We start from the raw sequence: 17,183 nt of genomic DNA, 5'->3' as shown, positions 1-17,183 counted from the left end.
ATCATAATTACAAGCAAATTTACCCTTGCATTTCCTCTGCTCTTAATAAATATTACTGCAACTAGTATTCTCATGCACAAAGGCAATTTCTTCCATATTTATTTTGTACATTGAACAAACAGTTTTATCTAGACATTGTCTCTTTAAACAGAGGAAGTCATTGATTGGCTTGGGTTCAATTCATACCAAATGTTGACAAAAAATTAAAACAGGCATTTACAAAGGACACTGAAAGGTTAAAGGGAGCAAATGGGTTGTTATTCCTGTGCAGTTCAGTAGAACACGCATGCAGAAAAAGCCTCTAAGGGCACTTTTGTAAGTCACTCATTCCATAATTTTTATTTCTTTACACCTTGGTATAAGTATGTAAATGAATTAGTATTGCAAAATATTTAATCATACTGCCCAGTCACATCTTCAGTGAGTTCCCATTTGCTCATGTTAATGCATGTGGTCTACATTTTGTGCATATGAAGGTAAAAACTTGTTTTCCAAAAAATTTGGGGTGTCAGAGTTCACTTATTTTCAGGTACTGGCAACCAAGGGCAAGAAAGTCATTCACCTATTATTCGACCCCATTGGTCAATGGGTATGCAAGATAAAAAAAAAAAAACTTCAATAACAGGCTAAGACCATGCAGATGGATAACTGATTTTATCTAACCTTGGGACTTGTATGTGGTCAGATAATTGATTTTATCTGATCTCGTGAACTTCAGTGCAGTAGTATAAAATGTTTTATCCAATCGACCATTAGGTTGAACAATTTATTTTATTACCTCCTGGACTTCCTTCATGAGTCGGATAACTGGACTGTGGGACAGTTGGTGGTTGGATAATGGATGAATGACTGAAGATAAATACAGACTGGGGAAGAACATGACATGGGTGGTGTTATGGGTTAGGAAATGTCTTATTGGTATTTAGCCAACAGGAGTAAAACAAGCACAATACAAATATAAAGGCCCCTTTCAGAAGATCAGTTAAGGCAGGTCTGAATTGAAATAAATTATGTCAGTTCAGAAGGTAACAATCAATCTGACATCATTTGACAAGAAAACCTTTGTGTACTTTAAAAGCAAAGATAATAGTTAAGCAAAAATTTTCAGTTCAAAAAGGAATATGATCAAGGTGATCATTATTATGACTAATAATGAAATATTAACATTTTGAGAATTATAAACGAACATCAAACCACGTACATTGACCGGTATTGTTTGTTAAGCCTTGGCACTGCCTATAAAGTTGGAGATATCTCAAAACTGAGAAGCTTTAAATTGTCACCAAAAGCTTTCTCTTTTCACTGGTTATTTCTTTTAATATAGACTATCAATTGTGAAAAATTCAGTATAAATTTTTCACATCATATTAGGTAGGCTATTTTAATACAATACTTCATGTATGTACAGTACTGTAAATGTATATGTATTAGAACGACCCAAATTTAAGAACAAAAAACATACACATAGTACAAGTATTCTGTCTCGCTGGATACACTCTTCAGACCAGTAATTTAACAGGATGAAACACCTTTTGTATAAAAAAAAAAATGCCAGGTCCCACAGCTAAATCTGGCTTACTTCCTAATTAGATTCATAGATGATAGGAAGGGGAGGCTCAGAAATGGCAAATTGGTAGCAGAAAGCTTTAATCCAAGCTAGCCAGGTACGTTTTTGACGAATACAGTAATGCTAAAAATGCCTTCTGACCTCAAACAATGGGAATAACATATCAACATTTCCTAAATATTATTTACATATTAAAACTTTAATTTAACCTTTTGACTGTCACAACCCCAAATCCTGAAGCGTGTCTCAGTGTCGCAAAATATTCGAAAAAAACAAAAATGATTTTTTCTTATGAAATGATAGAGAATCTTTTCCACATGGTAATGACACCAAAAGTATGAAATTTGATGGAAAATTTACAGAATTACGCTCTCACAAAGTTAGCGATCTTGGCGATATACATATACGCATTGGCAATTTTGCCCACTTTGAGCCCTATTTTTGGCCATTTCCATTTTTCCAGTCGACCAAACTCATAGCTGTTTCTTTAGAACTCCATTTGTTCTATCGATTGAATACAAGAAACCTCCCATTTACTGATTTGAGCTACCCAATAAAGTGGCCAGAAATTGGCAATTTGGCCAATTTCACGCAAATTAAAAAAGATACCAATTTCAAAATAGGGTCAGAATAAATAAGACAGACATTCCTGGCACTAAATTAACATTTCCTCTGTTCATTAGTCATGTCTCCAGGCCCCTCTTATATTACTCTTGCTTTCCATTTTGAATTTTTATTCTCACAAAAAATAGAAGATTTACTGTTATACAGACTACTGTATTATTGTAAAATTGGTATAAATAATATCAGCGCACTTGTGAAAGAATATTAAACTCACCAGTTGACGTGTATTAGATGCGTGGCGTGATTTGTTTACTCTTGAACATTAGCCAAAATCGAAAATTTCCGCTACTTTGAGTTCAATTTCAGGGTCCTTTTCACCTTGAAGCCAATCAAAATCATCGCTATTTCTGTAATATGTCTTCCATTCTATCAAATGAGACCAAAAGAAAACGAGAATACACCCATAAATACTATATGAAAATACACCTCAAAGTCGGCGTTGTAATCCAAAAAGTCGGAGTTTTTTTTTTCTCATGCACTGCGTGCTGCAGGATTTCTTTTATACTGCACACACTGACCACACAGACCCATTCTCTCCTATGTGGGCCTACCAACTTTCTCCTGCTTGATTTGAAGCTGCTAGAATTTTGGGGTATTAACACGTTGAAAACATTGGCTCATAAGACGTATATATATGGCCAAAACAGTCAAGGGGTTAAAGGACCTAAGTTTAGTAGATTTTGGATTTGATAGATAAAATCTGTGGCTGGACAGCATTCAGAAATGGCAGATGAAATCTGTTGAATCCAGAATAATCTGTTATGTCCCATTCGGTACAGGCAAACCTTGATGTAAATTACCTCTTTCTCTATTTGATCTGGTGGGGTAGGGGTAGCCTTTCTCTGTCCTGCATTTATATCTCCATTGCCTCATTAGTTAGAACCATTTTGTTGTCAAATGGTTGTGGTATGAAAGACCAGTGCTGGAACAAGCCTCTAATCCTCATCACCCAGGGGGTGAATAGAAGAGTCTGGGGTAGCTAGCAGTTACAGACAGACAGACACACACACACACACACACACACACACACACACACACACACACACACACACACACACACACACACACACACACACACACACACACACACACTAGTAGCATTCAGTGAAGAGTCAGGAGCAGGAGCTGAGTCTTGACCCCTGCAACCACAATTAGGCAAGCACAATTAGGTGAGTACACACACACATATACAACAGGCCTAGTGTCTAATCAACATGTGCCTAGAACAAAATGGTAACTAACACACAAAGCTCAGGGAGCAGGAAGAGTGACCCAGTAGCGACCAGTGAAGAGGCAGGGCCAGGAGCTATGAATCAACCCCTGCAACCACAAATGGGTGACAACTAGGTGAGTACACACACACACACACAAATGTGGTACTGGAAAACCTCATGCATCGACATGTTAGAGACACTACCAGAGAGAGAGAGGTGAGAATGATCCAGCAAGACTGGGCCTTGTATTCACCTTGAGTAGTTCGGGCATTGAGGATATCATGTATGAAAGGCCCCTTGGAGCTAGTAATCATGTGGTTCTGTGCTTTGACTACATAGTTGAGCTACAAGTGGAGAAAGTAGCAGGAATAGGATGGGAAAAACCAAACTACAAAAGGGAGGACTACACAGGAATGAGGAACTTCCTGCAAGAGGTTCAGTGGGAGAGAGAACTGGCAGGAAAACCAGTAAAAGAAATGATGGACTATGTGACAACAAAATGCAAGGAGGCGGAGGAGAGGTTTGTTCCCAAGGTAAACAGAAATAGTGGGAACACCAGAACGAGTCCTTGATTCACCCAAGTGTAGGGAGGCAAAAACTAGGTGTACTAGAGAATGGAAAAGGTACAGAAGACAAAGGACCCAGGAAAATAGAGATCAACCGAAGAGCCAGAAACGAATATGCACAGATAAGAAGGGAGACTCGGCGACAATAAGAAAATGACATAGCATCGAAAGTCGAGCCTGACCCAAAGCTGTTGTATAGCCACATCAGGAGGAAAACAACAGTCAAGGACCAGGTAATCAGACTGAGGAAGGATGATGGGGAGTTCACAAGAAACAACCAAGAGGTATGTGAGGAGCTCAACAGGAGCTTTAAAGAAGTATTTACAGTGGAGACTGGTAGGACTCCAGGAAATCAGAACAGGGAGGTACACCAATAAGTGCTGGATGAGGTACACATAACCAAAGAAGAGGTGAAGAAGCTGCTATGTGAACTTGATACCTCAAAGGCGGTGGGACCAGACAACATCTCTCCATGGGTCCTTAGAGAGGGAGCAGAGATGTTGTGTGTGCCACTAACAAAGATCTTCAACACATCCATTGAAACTGGGCAACTCTCTGAGGTATGGAAGATGGCAAATGTAGTCCCAGTTTTTAAAACAGGAGACAGACACGAGGCATTAAACTACAGACCTGCGTCACTAACATGTATGCAAAGTCATGGAGAAGATCAGGAGGAGAGTGGTGGAGAACCTGGAAAGAAACAAGTGTATAATCAACAACCAGCATGGTTTCAGGGAAGGAAAATCCTGTGTCACAAACCTACTGGAGTTTTATGACAAGGTAATAGAAGTAAGACAAGAAAGAGAGGGGTGGATAAACTGCATTTTTTGGACTACAAGAAGGCCTTCGGCACAGTTCGGCACAAGAGGTTACTGCAAAAGCTAGAGGATCAGGCACACATAACAGGAAGGCACTGCAATGGATCAGAGAATACCTGACAGGGAGGCAACAACGAGTCATGGTACAGGACAAGGTGTCAGAGTGGGCACCCATGACAGGTGGGGTTCCACAGGGGTCAGTCCTAGAACCTGTGCTGTTTTTGGTATATGTGAATGACATAACGGAAGGGATAGACTCAGAAGTGTCCTTGTTTGCAGATGATGTGAAGTTAATGAGAATTAAATCAGTCGAGGATCAGGCAGGACTAAAAAGAGACCTGGACAGGCTACAAGCCTGGTCCAGCAACTGGCTCCTTGAATTTAACCCTGCCAAATGCAGAGTCATGAAGATCAGGGAAGGGCAAAGAAGACCATAGACACAGCTTAGTCTAGGTGGCCAAAGACTGCAAACCTCATTCAACGAAAAAGATCGTGGGGTGAGTATAACACTGAGCACATCTCCTGAGACGCACATCAATCAGATGACTACTGCAGCATATGGGCGTCTGGCAAACCTAAGGACAGCATTCTGATACCTCAGTAAGGAATCGTTCAAGACTCTGTTCACCATTTCCGTCAGGTCCATACTGGAGTATGCAGCATAAATTTGGAATGCACACCTGGTCAAGCACGTCAAGTAATTAAAGAAAGTGCAAAGGTTTTGCAACAAGACTAGTCCCAGAGCTAAGGGGATTGTCCTACGAAGAAAGGTTAAGGGAAATTGGCCTGAAGACACTGGAGGACAGGAGGGTCAGGGAAGACATGATAATGACATATAAATTACTGTGCAGAATAGACAAGGTGGACAAAGACAGGATGTTCCAGAGATGGGACACAGAAACATGGGGTCACAATTGGAAGTTGAAGACTCAGATGAGTCAAGGGGATGTTAGAATGTATTTCTTCAGTCATAGAGTCGTCAGGCAGTGGAATAGCCTAGAAACTGACATAGTGGAGACAAGAACCATACATAGTTTTAAGACGAGGTTTGATAAAGCTCATGGAGCAGGGAGAGAGAGGACTCAGTAGCAATCAGTGAAGGGGCAGGGCCAAGAGTTATGACCCGACCTCTGCAACCACAAATAGGTGAGGACATACACACACACACACACACTTACTTGCACTCACACTCGCACACTCTCACCTCAAATATTTACTCTCTCTCTCTCTCTCTCTCTGGCTTAATAGACAAAATCCACTAGTATTTCCAGGAATGTTCATTATTGTTATGGTCCACAAGATAAACTGATTTCATATATAATAAACAAAATCTGTTATTTTTACGATTATGGAAAACCAGTCATCATTCAGATTTATTGGGTACTTGGCATTAACTGGGACCCCCTTCTCCCATTAGTCTGTTAAGATTGAGGCTTCACTGTTCTGTGTATCAGGCTTTATTGCTTCAAAACTCTAAGGGGTAGGGAGGCCACTGCTCCTGTTCCCCAAAGGCATGAAAAGAGAAACAATAACACTTCTGCCACCATCCCACAGAGACTATGGACTTCATGGCAATTATGGAGGCCTCAGGTTTATACTCTTGGTCAGTGATGTTTCTCAATAAATTGTTAAATTTTAGAGGGAAGGCATAGACTTCATATTTTCATTCAGGGTAATGCAGTATTAAAATCTGACATCTTATTGATCACAATAGATTTTCTTAACTTTCTCTGCTTTATGTTATCTCCTCCCCTCCACCCTGTCCATCATTTTTGGCATCACTGTGGCTTTCTGTATACATTTAATGGAATACTACACTGTTACTGTTACTAGTACACCAAAAAAGTATCTATGCTGATAAAGTATCTGTAATGACAGTTACAATCAGAGCATGGAAATTTGTAAATACTGTACCAGCATTCATACGAGCATCTTCCAATATTCTTTTGACAAAGTGCATACTGTACTATAATAGTACAGTGGACCCCCGGTTAACGAACTTTCTTCATTCCAGTAGTATGTTCAGGTGCCAGTACTGACCGAATTTTTTCCCATAAGGAATATTGTGAAGTAGATTAGTCAATTTCAGACCCCCAAACATACACGTACAAACGCACTTACATAAATACACTTACATAATTGGTCGCATTTGGAGGTGATCGTTATGCGGGGGTCCACTGTACATGAACTATAGTTTTAAACATTGACATTGCAGTACAGTGCCTGCACTCTAAAGGAGGGGTGATGATGCAGTTCAGAGGACCACCTGAACTATGATGTTATCACACTTCTGGCAAGACAATGATTGATTATTATTATTATAATCAAAAAGAAGCGCTAAGCCACAAGGGCTATACAGCTGACAATGATTGAATGTATGGTAGTGATTACATTTCCTCTTTTTGTTGGGGGGGGGGGGCACCCCTCTACCTTGGTGGAAAACAACCAGTGTGTTAAAGAGAATTGACTATCAGCACAGATGCTTTGTTCAAACTCACTACTCCTGGGAACTCTTCTGTCCTCTGCCATCCCTACATTTCCGGTCTTTCTAATCTCGACAACTCTCCATTCCTTAGACATCAAACTTACTTTCCGCCAGACTAACACTCTTCGCACTAATCTAATTCATACCTCTCCTCCCTCTATAGATGCTCCTGGTGTCTACTCTATTTCTTGTTCCTCCTGTCCTCTTCAGTACTTCAGGGAAACTGGCTGATCTCTTTCTGACAGACTTGGGGAGCACAAAAGTAGTGTTAGGCTTACTGACACTAACAATGCTCTTTTCTGTCACGTCAAAGATCAGTCATCCTGTTGACTGGTCTTCTGCTAAAACTGTCTTCCCTACTTCCAACTTTAACAGTCGCCATCTGGTTGAATCCTCCCTTATACACAACTTTCCTTGTATGAATCTTAGTCCTGGCTTCATCTCTGTAGATGCCTTCCTTTCCCACTACATTGTAAAATGCTCCAAACTTCAGAACACCCATGACTTAACCTGATTCCTTTTTCTCCTTCTTCCTCTTCCTCTTTCTCCTTTCGGTGGTCTTTCCTCTGCCTTGGGTATTTGTTCCTTCATTATTTATTCACCCCCCCTCTGTGTTCTTGCTCCTACCCTCTGTGGGCCCCTAGCTCCCTCACAGTGCTCCTCTTTCTTAGTATTTGACTGGCTCCACCTCCACCTCCACCATACTACCTCCCCCACTACTACCTTCTACCTCCACTACTACCACTACCACCTCCTGGCCTATATATACTCCCTCCCTCCTCTCCTTTTCCTTAGTGTGACTTTGTAACTGGTCCAAGTCGGACTGAAACGTTGTCATAAGCTCCTTTCTTCTATATGTTTTTTGTGTATGGTTAATACTGTGCTGGAGAAAAATAAAAAATAAATGTCTTAAGGTTAGTATAATCCATGCTTTATACATATTTTGAATGAGAGCATTTAGCCTGTAAATGCCTTTCTTCTAAAATTACAAACCATTGAGAGCAAATATTGACAGTGCAGTCTAGGCCTCCATAACTACAATGGGAAGTTTGCTTAATGGGCTAGCTAGTTTTCTGCCATGCCTTTTTTTTTTTTGTTTTTTTTTTTTTTTTTTTTTTTTTTTTTTTTTTGCTGTTCTTTAGTATTGGGAACTGACTTGTTTGCATACATAGGAGTTTCCCTCCTGTTAAATTACTCATCTGAAGAGGGTCTCCAGCTATCCAAAAATATTTGTTATTTTTCACTCTTTAATGTGAGTCATTCTAACAGACTAACCCATATGGCTAGTGTATGGTTTACTCAATATGTACATATATATTATATAATCTTTCTCCTTAGGAAATAGGAATAAATTTAGCCACTCCTGTAGGAAAAAAAACAGTACATGATGCTGTTTTCATACAGAAATGGTTGGATTTTAAGATTATTTTGAACAGAGCATTGTAATGGATGTCACTGAACTTTTCAACAATACTTCTTGCCTCTCTCTGTGAATCTTTGGGTTGGGCATATAAAGTAAATGTATGACTAGGACACGAGATCATTGGGATAAGTTAACTTGACTACAGAGGATATGGCAAAATCTGTGAGATTTCTTATCCTACAGTGAAAACAATCAGACTCTTCACAGTAACAGTTCTGTCTTAATCAACATGAAGAGACATTGACTAGAACATCAACAAAATGCACTAAAGGGACGTGATTTAGATGGTGAATTATCCGAGTTGGAACAGATTAACAAAAATTGACTGTGAAATAGGAATTTTTAAATTTTGATGCATTAATATTTAAAATTTGATTATTTTTTTATTTCTACAAGTTTTTATTAATAAAATGTTGCTTGAAGATTTAGCAATGTATTTTAAAAGTATAAAAATTCCTATTATTTTTGTTCTCATTCTAGGTTTTCAGAATTAAATGCTAGTGATTACTGAAATAAACTTTACAGGTACATTACTTATATACATAGTAATTCTGCATACAAAGAATAATTCAGCAGAAATAATTTCTTTAAAATAGTAATCATGATTTGTGATCAGTACCATCCCGACTAAGTTAACATCTAAAGCAGGTCCCTATATTCCTACAAAGGCTAGTCTGAAAAACAAGCCAATTAGTTCATTCAAGAATAACAAGGATGTGCACAAACAAATTTAAAGATGTAAATAAAGACTAGTGTTGGGATATAAGCAAGTGGAGGATTTTTATTCCTTTTATAAGATATCTGAGATTTATAACAGCATCCATGATTACTGGTATTTAATGACATTTTGGAACATTTCTTGCACTGTAATTTGAGTAACATAAGGGCACTAAGGAGAATATCATTTAGCAGCCACATTCACAGATTCTGTTTCATTTTGATATATGACACCTTGTGCTCTAGAAGGAGGGAATGGATGACAATCCAACTTTCCTCACTGCTGACTGATTTAATTTCATTAGCATTATTGGGATAACATGATCACTGCATCTGAGTAACCCACACTGCTCAGTTTGATTATATTTGAGTTAAAGCTTCAATGAGGCTTCTGCCAAATTTTTATTGCTCATCTTTTTCTGATGGAACACAATGCTTATTGTTGCTGAGATGGTAATTAAGTTTTTCTTTGCTAACAGATAGCATCTGGAAGAATTGCAGTTCTTGTGAGCAGTGACAAATCAGTTCAGCACTTTATGATGCAAATCAGCAGATGAAGACTAGATCAGTGACTATTAAAAGCAATAGTAGGTAGGTGTTTCAAACAGCTGTACAAAAATAGTGAATAATAAAGACTTCTGCATCATTAAATGCTTTTTTTAAAAATGCATGGCAGGTTGCAGAACAGGTAAAAAGAGTTCACTATAAGAATTACAAAACAGCATTTTTCAGTGGGTAAATAATTTGGACACATTTCTCTTAGAGAATTAGCAAGATTAATCTTTGAGATTTAGGTGTGACGACTGATACTTGTACATGCTCAGCTCATTATTGTAGTAAACTTATCTTAAATAATTTTTTGTCATGGTCTCAGATCTCTTCTATTTTCAAGTCTTTAAGACATGCTACTACAGATTTGTTCTATTGTAAGCTATATTATCTTTAATCTCACTTGATAAACTTATTTATCATGGATGAAAGTGCAGTCTATTTCTTGGTGACTCATGAATACTTCATGATTACTGAAAGACCCTTGCTATACCTATTATTTTCAGTACACTTCTTGTTGATTTTTTTTATACATAGTACTGAATTTAGTCAGAAAAATGGCAAGTACCAATTAAAGGACCTTTTATACTGTAGTTCGTAGTTGATATTCATTATTTTTTTATCATTTTACACTATGTACAATGCTCCCTTGGATCAGATGACTAGTGTGTTAAAACGAAAAAAAAGTTGTGTGTGTGTGTAATACGTATTTGTGTTTGGTAAAAATTTCACAGTTTTTTTTAAATTAAATATCAAAACACCTTCCAAACATTTTAAAATGGTTGGCAAAGATTTTCAGACTCACTAAGCACGAAAAACACAAATTTCTTAGCTCTAAGCAGATGATCCAGATATTGGAAGAATAACAAAAGTAAGGTAGCATTTTGGTGTAATATTGGTAACGCACCATACCATGGGTGGGGTTAGAACCCGTGATCAGAGAGTCGCAAAACTCGAGACCGTCGCGTTAGCCACTGGAGTTTTGCGACTCTCTGATCGCGGGTTCTAACCCCACCTGTGGTATGGCTTGTTTGCAATCATGTCATTATGATTTCGTGAGTCAGAGTGGTAACACCTTTAAAGCTTAATATTATATGCTAGCTATTCCAAGGTTATATTCACCTAGTGCTTGTATGGTGGCTCTAAGTAATCTCACAGTAACATCATCATGACTAATGATTACTAGTGAACACATCAATTCTATCATAAGTGCTTATTTATGCAGCTACAAATCTCATGCATGGAAATTCATCAACAATGGGATATGATGTTATTGTCTTTTTTAACAGTAACCATAACATGTCCAAATCTATGCTCACTAAATGACTGTAGCCAGTTTATCAGTTTCCATGGGAAAGTGGAACAGAATTCTCCCTCTGTAAGCCATGTGTGTCATAAGAGGTGACTAAAATGCCGGGAGCAAGGAGCCAGTAACCCCTTTTCCTGTATACATTACTAAATTTAAAAAGAGAAACTTTTTTTTAGGTCACCCTGCCTCAGTGGGATATGGAAGGTTCATTAAAAAAAAAAAAAAAATATGGAAAACAACCTGGACGTTAAGCTCATGCAAAACTTTATGCCAAAAAATTAATGTTCATGGAACACTACTCTTATATATTATCAATATCATCATCACATGTTTGTCCACATAATACTCCTACTTATCTAAATAGGATTATCAGTATGTATTAAATCAGTGGAGCTAACTATAACAATCCAATGAGAGCCATAGTATATTATGAGATTATTCTCTTGCCTTGGGGAGTACAGAGTGAACCATAAGCAAAAGTAAAAAAAAAAATGCTAATTGTATATCAAATCATAAGAAAAAACCTTGACCAATAAACACAAGAAAGAGCAAAACTCACAAATGTTGTGGAAATACTGTACAGTTCACCATTTCAAGTGTAACAATTTAAGGGCTGCTCGTGGAACCATGGTAGGCTGCATGAATGAACAAATGACTTGATAAGACCCATTTTATCACCAGTGAAAATACACATTAATAACCTCTTATGTTCTGCATAGTATTATACTGTAGAGAGAGAGAGAGGAGGGGGGAGCATTATCATAAATAACTGACAGAAACAATTGATTGCTAAACTTTTTAAACTACCTTAACTTACTGAGTAGCTCTAGTACACAGGGCACAATCTGTATTTTTGTGGTATACAGATGCATCTTTTAAACCATGGACTCGTTATTAATTAAAAACTGTTCAGTGTAAACCTAATCATACATTTAAACAATGTTGGGCATTATGCTGGATAGAAGATTCAAGATTACATTCTATATATGAATTGTATAGGACCACATACATAAATTTAAATACTGTAGTTTGAGATCAGATGGACAGTTGTCACATTTACTGGGCAAGGTTTATCCCTGGTAGTTCTCTACTCTAGTTTATGGTTCATCCCTGAACTCCACATGGCAAGAGAACAATCTCATATTTATACATATAACTCCAGTTGGACTGAGTAGAGTTAGCTCCAGTGAATCAATACATACAGATTGGTCTATGTATCTAAGCATGAGTATTGCATGGACAAATATGTGATGATCATACTGATAATATAAAATAAACAGTATTCTATGAAACACTTCTAGAAAAAGTGTACAACTGTGTCCAAATTGAAATGTTCATTTTTTGACATATACTGTAGTTGTGTATGAGCTTAATATCTAGGACATTTTCCATAAATACTACACGTATTGAAATTTAGCATAATAAACTGGCTGCACTCATTTAGTGAGTAACAGAGTTGGTTCTCTTATTGTTACTGTTAAAAAAGATAACGAGATCAAATCCCATTATTGATAAGTTTCCATGTATGTTTTCTTAGCTACATGAACAAAAAGTATTTACGATAGAATTAATATGTTCCAACTAGGTATATTGACACACCATAGGAAGGTTAGCATAGGCTAACCTTCCTATGGTCTGGAGTTTTAAGACTCTGATTGCGGGTTCTAACTCCGCCCGTGGTATGGTTTGTTTGCAATCGTGTCATTACGATTTCGTGAGTCATGTTCACTATCTTTTAGTCATGGTGATATTACTGATGTTACTTAGTGCAGGTGTACAAGCATTAGATGAATATAACCTTGGAATAGTACAGCTTTAACCCTTTCACTGTTGGAAGCCCCAAAATTAAGTGCTGATTATGGTGGGAATTTAAAAGAAAAAATCCACAAAGTTATTTTAAACCAAACATAAGGTCATAATGCCCATCATGTGTGCATGGGGCAGGATTTTTTTTTATATACAATGCACACTTGCCACAGAGACATTCTCTCATGTCTAATCCATTATTTACCACTCGGCATTTTTGAGAGCTGGGCTTGGAGATCTATGTGCACGACACTGGTGTTAATGACATAGATCTTAAGAGACAGTGAAAAGGTTAAGGGTGTTGTCAGAATAATACTACATTGCTGTTTTCCCTTTGTTTCTTACAGTGCCTGGATCGTCTCTCTAATGCTAAGAACCTTGCAATTTTTCTTTTTTTCGAACTTATTTTGGTCTGATGATGGATCCTTTATCTGAAAATTTTTTCCAGTCATTTTCCCATTTTTTGGAGGGTGTTTTGATGTTCAGCAGAGTGTGTGTGATAAATAAAATTATATATATATATATATATATATATATATATATATATATATATATATATATATATATTTATTTATTTATTTATTTACACATGTATATAGTATGTATGTATATATGTATATATGTACAAAACAACCATTGGGGGGAATTGAATAATAGCTCCAGGCCTTTCGTGTTGCAATCAACACATCATCAGGAGCTTGTAATGTTGCAGGAGTGAGGAAGAGAGAAGAGAGAAGGGAGGCAGGAGGCAGGCAGGAAGTGCCCCTAGGCCTTCCATACTTCCTGCCTGTCTGCTGCCTCCCTTCTCTCCCTCACTCCAGCAAGAGCATTCTCTGTGATCATATTTGCTTGAACCTCCTCCACTTCTGCAACATTGCAAGCTCCTGATGATGTGCTGATTGCAGCATGAAAAGCCTAGAGCTATCATTCACCTCCCCCCGTGGTTGCTTTGCATCTCGTATCTCTTGTTCACGATATTTACGTAATATACACACACTATATATGTAATTTACTTATTTTATAATTTGTGCTGTTATGTATATTATCAATCACATTTTATTTTTTTTGCTTAATCTGTTTATTCAGATTTTCTCTTTGTATTTGACTTTATTTCTACATGTAAATATCACATCATATAACTTGGTTATCAGCTTATCTAGAAGTTCATTTATTATTGCTGCCTGAAGTTCCTATCAACTGCATTTTATTTTCAACAGATTCTAGTGTTATATTCCAGAGAGGCACTCAGCTTAAATAATACACACATGTTGAGAAGATTCCATTAACATTAGCCAATAATTATTTACATTTTTTGTAATATGTAAATGCTTGACTGTTGTAGATAAAGTATGTAAACATAACAATTTAAATGGCACTGTAGTATGCAGAGAAACTACACTCTGTACAGTATTCACCCTTGTTAGCTTACACATTAAAAAGTACATTAATTGTTAATGCAAATAATATACGTACTGTACAAATGTCAAATTAGTTTAAAACATATATAAAAAAAAATATACAGAATGACCAGTTAAAAAAATTAATTACATTACTTTATACAAAAAGTTTTTTTACATAATTATGAAAAGCTGTAAGACAGTACTCAAGAGTGATGACCTCACAAAGTGGACAGGGAATGGTGAACTATGAATGACTGTGATGCAAGTAATAAACTGAGGTGGAGGAATATGAGCAGTATGTAGTCATGTGTACAAAACTAATCTGTTACAGATGTCACAAATATTAAAAGAAAATACTCTTCTTGGGAAACTAAGACAACACTAAAACCCTTCCCCTCAACTGTATTAATTAACCTCAGTGTCTCTCCAAAACAGATCTCTGCATGTTTCCTCTTTAATATTGCACCATTTAGCTCAGGACTTTTGAGGTATTATATTACTTTTATAAATTATATTAACATTCAGTAATTCTAGTCTGCCAGAAACTCACAAAAAATAAATTTATTTGCACCTTGCATTTCTACTTGTATCTGTATTTCCTTACAATATTAACACATGGTGTTCTTACATGGCTGTGGTTGAGGATTATCCATCGCACTATCGCTACACTTATAATCCTCAACACAGAGTTTATAATATTCAACAGATTGGGTGTTGAAATCATACAGAACTCAACAGACACTACATAAGGCTTTCATCAACCATCATTGCAGCACCTATCTAGGAGATACGTGAAAATTTTGTGATAAGCATCACATAACTTTACTTAATTTTTATATTACTCCCACTGTAAAAGCTTGAATGGAGATGATTGCTTCAAAGCATAGCAGGATAATAATCTCAATCATTGGACTCCTGGCCTTCCACCGACAGCTGAGGTGTCATAACTTCTGTGCTACGGACATAAGAAGTTCGTGACCTCTGCCTGCGCACTTTAGGTGGTCTTAGACTCAGGGGGGCAAGTGGGTTGGGAGTGAAGGCATTCGGAGGTCTTGGGCGTGCCCCAGTGAGAAGTAAAGGAGCAGCCCGTATGTGTCCTGGAGCCCCACCACCAGGCAGGCTGCCACCACTCATCCCACCTGTGTTGGGAAGCCCACTTGTCCCCCCAAATATCCGCATATCACCTTAAAGGGGAGATACAGCTTTAACAATAGCTTCCATATACTTTTTCAAAAAAATACAGCCGATGTCTATTTCATATTCTCTATACTGAAAAGTTGTGCAAGGGGTCTTAGCAAGTAATTTAAGATAGACTTTTAAAAGACTAAACAAGAATGAGACTAACTTTGCATGATGGAGTAAGGTCTAGCCAGAAGTTGAGCTGTGGGACCACCAGGAGCACCACCCATATTTTGTGTTATGGTCATAAGCCGCTTGTCATCCTTGCCTATACCTGACTGGTCTGGTAAGGGTCCTGGCATGATGGTGTGCATGGTTGGCCCCATGTAAGGCTTAGCAAACACAGGAGGATGTGGGGTGACAGTCCCTGGAGGGCCTGTAGGTGGGGCTGCACCACCCCCATACTGCAACACAGGTTGCGGTGGAGGAGTCCCTGCTGACCCACCCATCATCTGTTTTGGGAGCAATGCTTATTATTACCAACTTTACACCTTGGCTCCATTATCAGTGATACATTCATATCCGAAATCAGAGGAATGATGGACATATGAAAAACTATAATACAAGTTACTAATTACAGAACTCGTGCCATATTATCCAATACTAAAGCTACTGTCATTTCCAAGTTCACTACCAATTCCATGCACAAGGTGCTACCCACCTGTACAGAAGGCCTAAAGAAGGTGAAGAGCTGGGGAGGGGCGTGGGATGTGGGGGTGGGGGGCTGCTGGGGTGGGACCATTGCCATATATTGCCCTCCTACGCCCCCAGCTGGGGCAACCCCAACCCCCCCACTGCCGCCACTCACATACCCTAGGTTCATACTCATGCCCTACAAAGAACCAGAGAATACCACATCACCAGGAGGTTTAATAAGAAAACTACACTTTCCTTTAGAGATTCTTTGTCTATTGTCTACTATAAGTACTGTAAGCCTCATTACTGATGTATTTTTAAAGATATATTTACATTGTCTTGTTTAATTCTGGATTTAATTATTGATAAACAAGCAAAGTAGTACAGTATCTATGAATTTAATTGGTAGTTTGCTTGGGATAAATTTTCTCAAACAGGCTTTGATTAAAGTAAAAGGTAATAAACACATCAACAAGTATGTTGCAAAACAATTAAAAAAAATCAAGGGATCAGCAGCAGTATTTATGGTTATCAGTCATAGAACTATCTATTTACTGGAAACAGCTAGACAAAATAGTAACAGCAACAAAAATTACATGTACATCGTATTAAAGCCAAGAATATTTGTTTATTCAAATATTTGGGTAAGAAATCCTACGACTAATTGACCTTTGTGTTGTTCTGAATTATAGAAGGCTAATCATTTTCATTAGTGGAAAGATTCCAAATTTCTTTCATTCCATTTTTATTTTCCCTTAACAACTCTCACTGGCCTTTCTTATTCTCTCCTTCCTCTTCTCTACTCTCTCATCTCTCTATCCTCTAGCTTACCTTTCTCTAAAGAATAAAAAGACACAATACCATGACTGAAACAATGCACAAATCACCTG

At 37.7% G+C, this 17,183-nt stretch overlaps 1 protein-coding gene and 1 long non-coding RNA gene across 17 annotated transcripts in view; one reads left to right on the top strand and one right to left on the bottom strand.

Annotated features, from left to right (window-relative positions):
• LOC138853790 (uncharacterized) overlaps nt 1-10,019 on the top strand; it is a 105,301-nt gene extending 95,282 nt beyond the window's left edge. For both annotated transcript variants that reach the window (XR_011392953.1, XR_011392954.1), the window contains one exon: nt 9,894-10,019. This is a non-coding gene — a long non-coding RNA (uncharacterized lncRNA). The remainder of the gene's footprint in view (nt 1-9,893) is intronic.
• LOC128687353 (cAMP-regulated phosphoprotein 21) overlaps nt 1-17,183 on the bottom strand; it is a 369,078-nt gene that overhangs the window by 29,726 nt on the left and 322,169 nt on the right. For 13 of the 15 annotated variants that reach the window (XR_011392952.1, XM_070092616.1, XM_070092623.1 and 10 more), the window contains 3 exons: nt 16,319-16,489; nt 15,824-16,109; nt 9,542-15,662 (listed from right to left, as the gene is read on the bottom strand). Coding sequence is in view for 13 of the 15 variants with exons in the window: in XM_070092616.1 (XP_069948717.1) it covers nt 15,379-15,662; nt 15,824-16,109; nt 16,319-16,489 (741 nt within the window). In the remaining 2 variants the exon portion in view is untranslated. Of the gene's footprint in view, nt 1-4,410; nt 4,662-9,541; nt 15,663-15,823; nt 16,110-16,318; nt 16,490-17,183 lie in introns of those variants that run through there. The other 2 variants (XR_011392951.1, XM_070092627.1) reach the window with 2 other exon arrangements.

Source organism: Cherax quadricarinatus, chromosome 40 (genome assembly GCF_038502225.1).
Source record: "Cherax quadricarinatus isolate ZL_2023a chromosome 40, ASM3850222v1, whole genome shotgun sequence".
Taxonomy (NCBI): Eukaryota; Metazoa; Arthropoda; class Malacostraca; order Decapoda; family Parastacidae; genus Cherax; species Cherax quadricarinatus.
The sequence above is the reverse complement of the archived record's forward strand: the minus strand, read 5'-3'. Positions and strand labels throughout refer to the sequence as shown.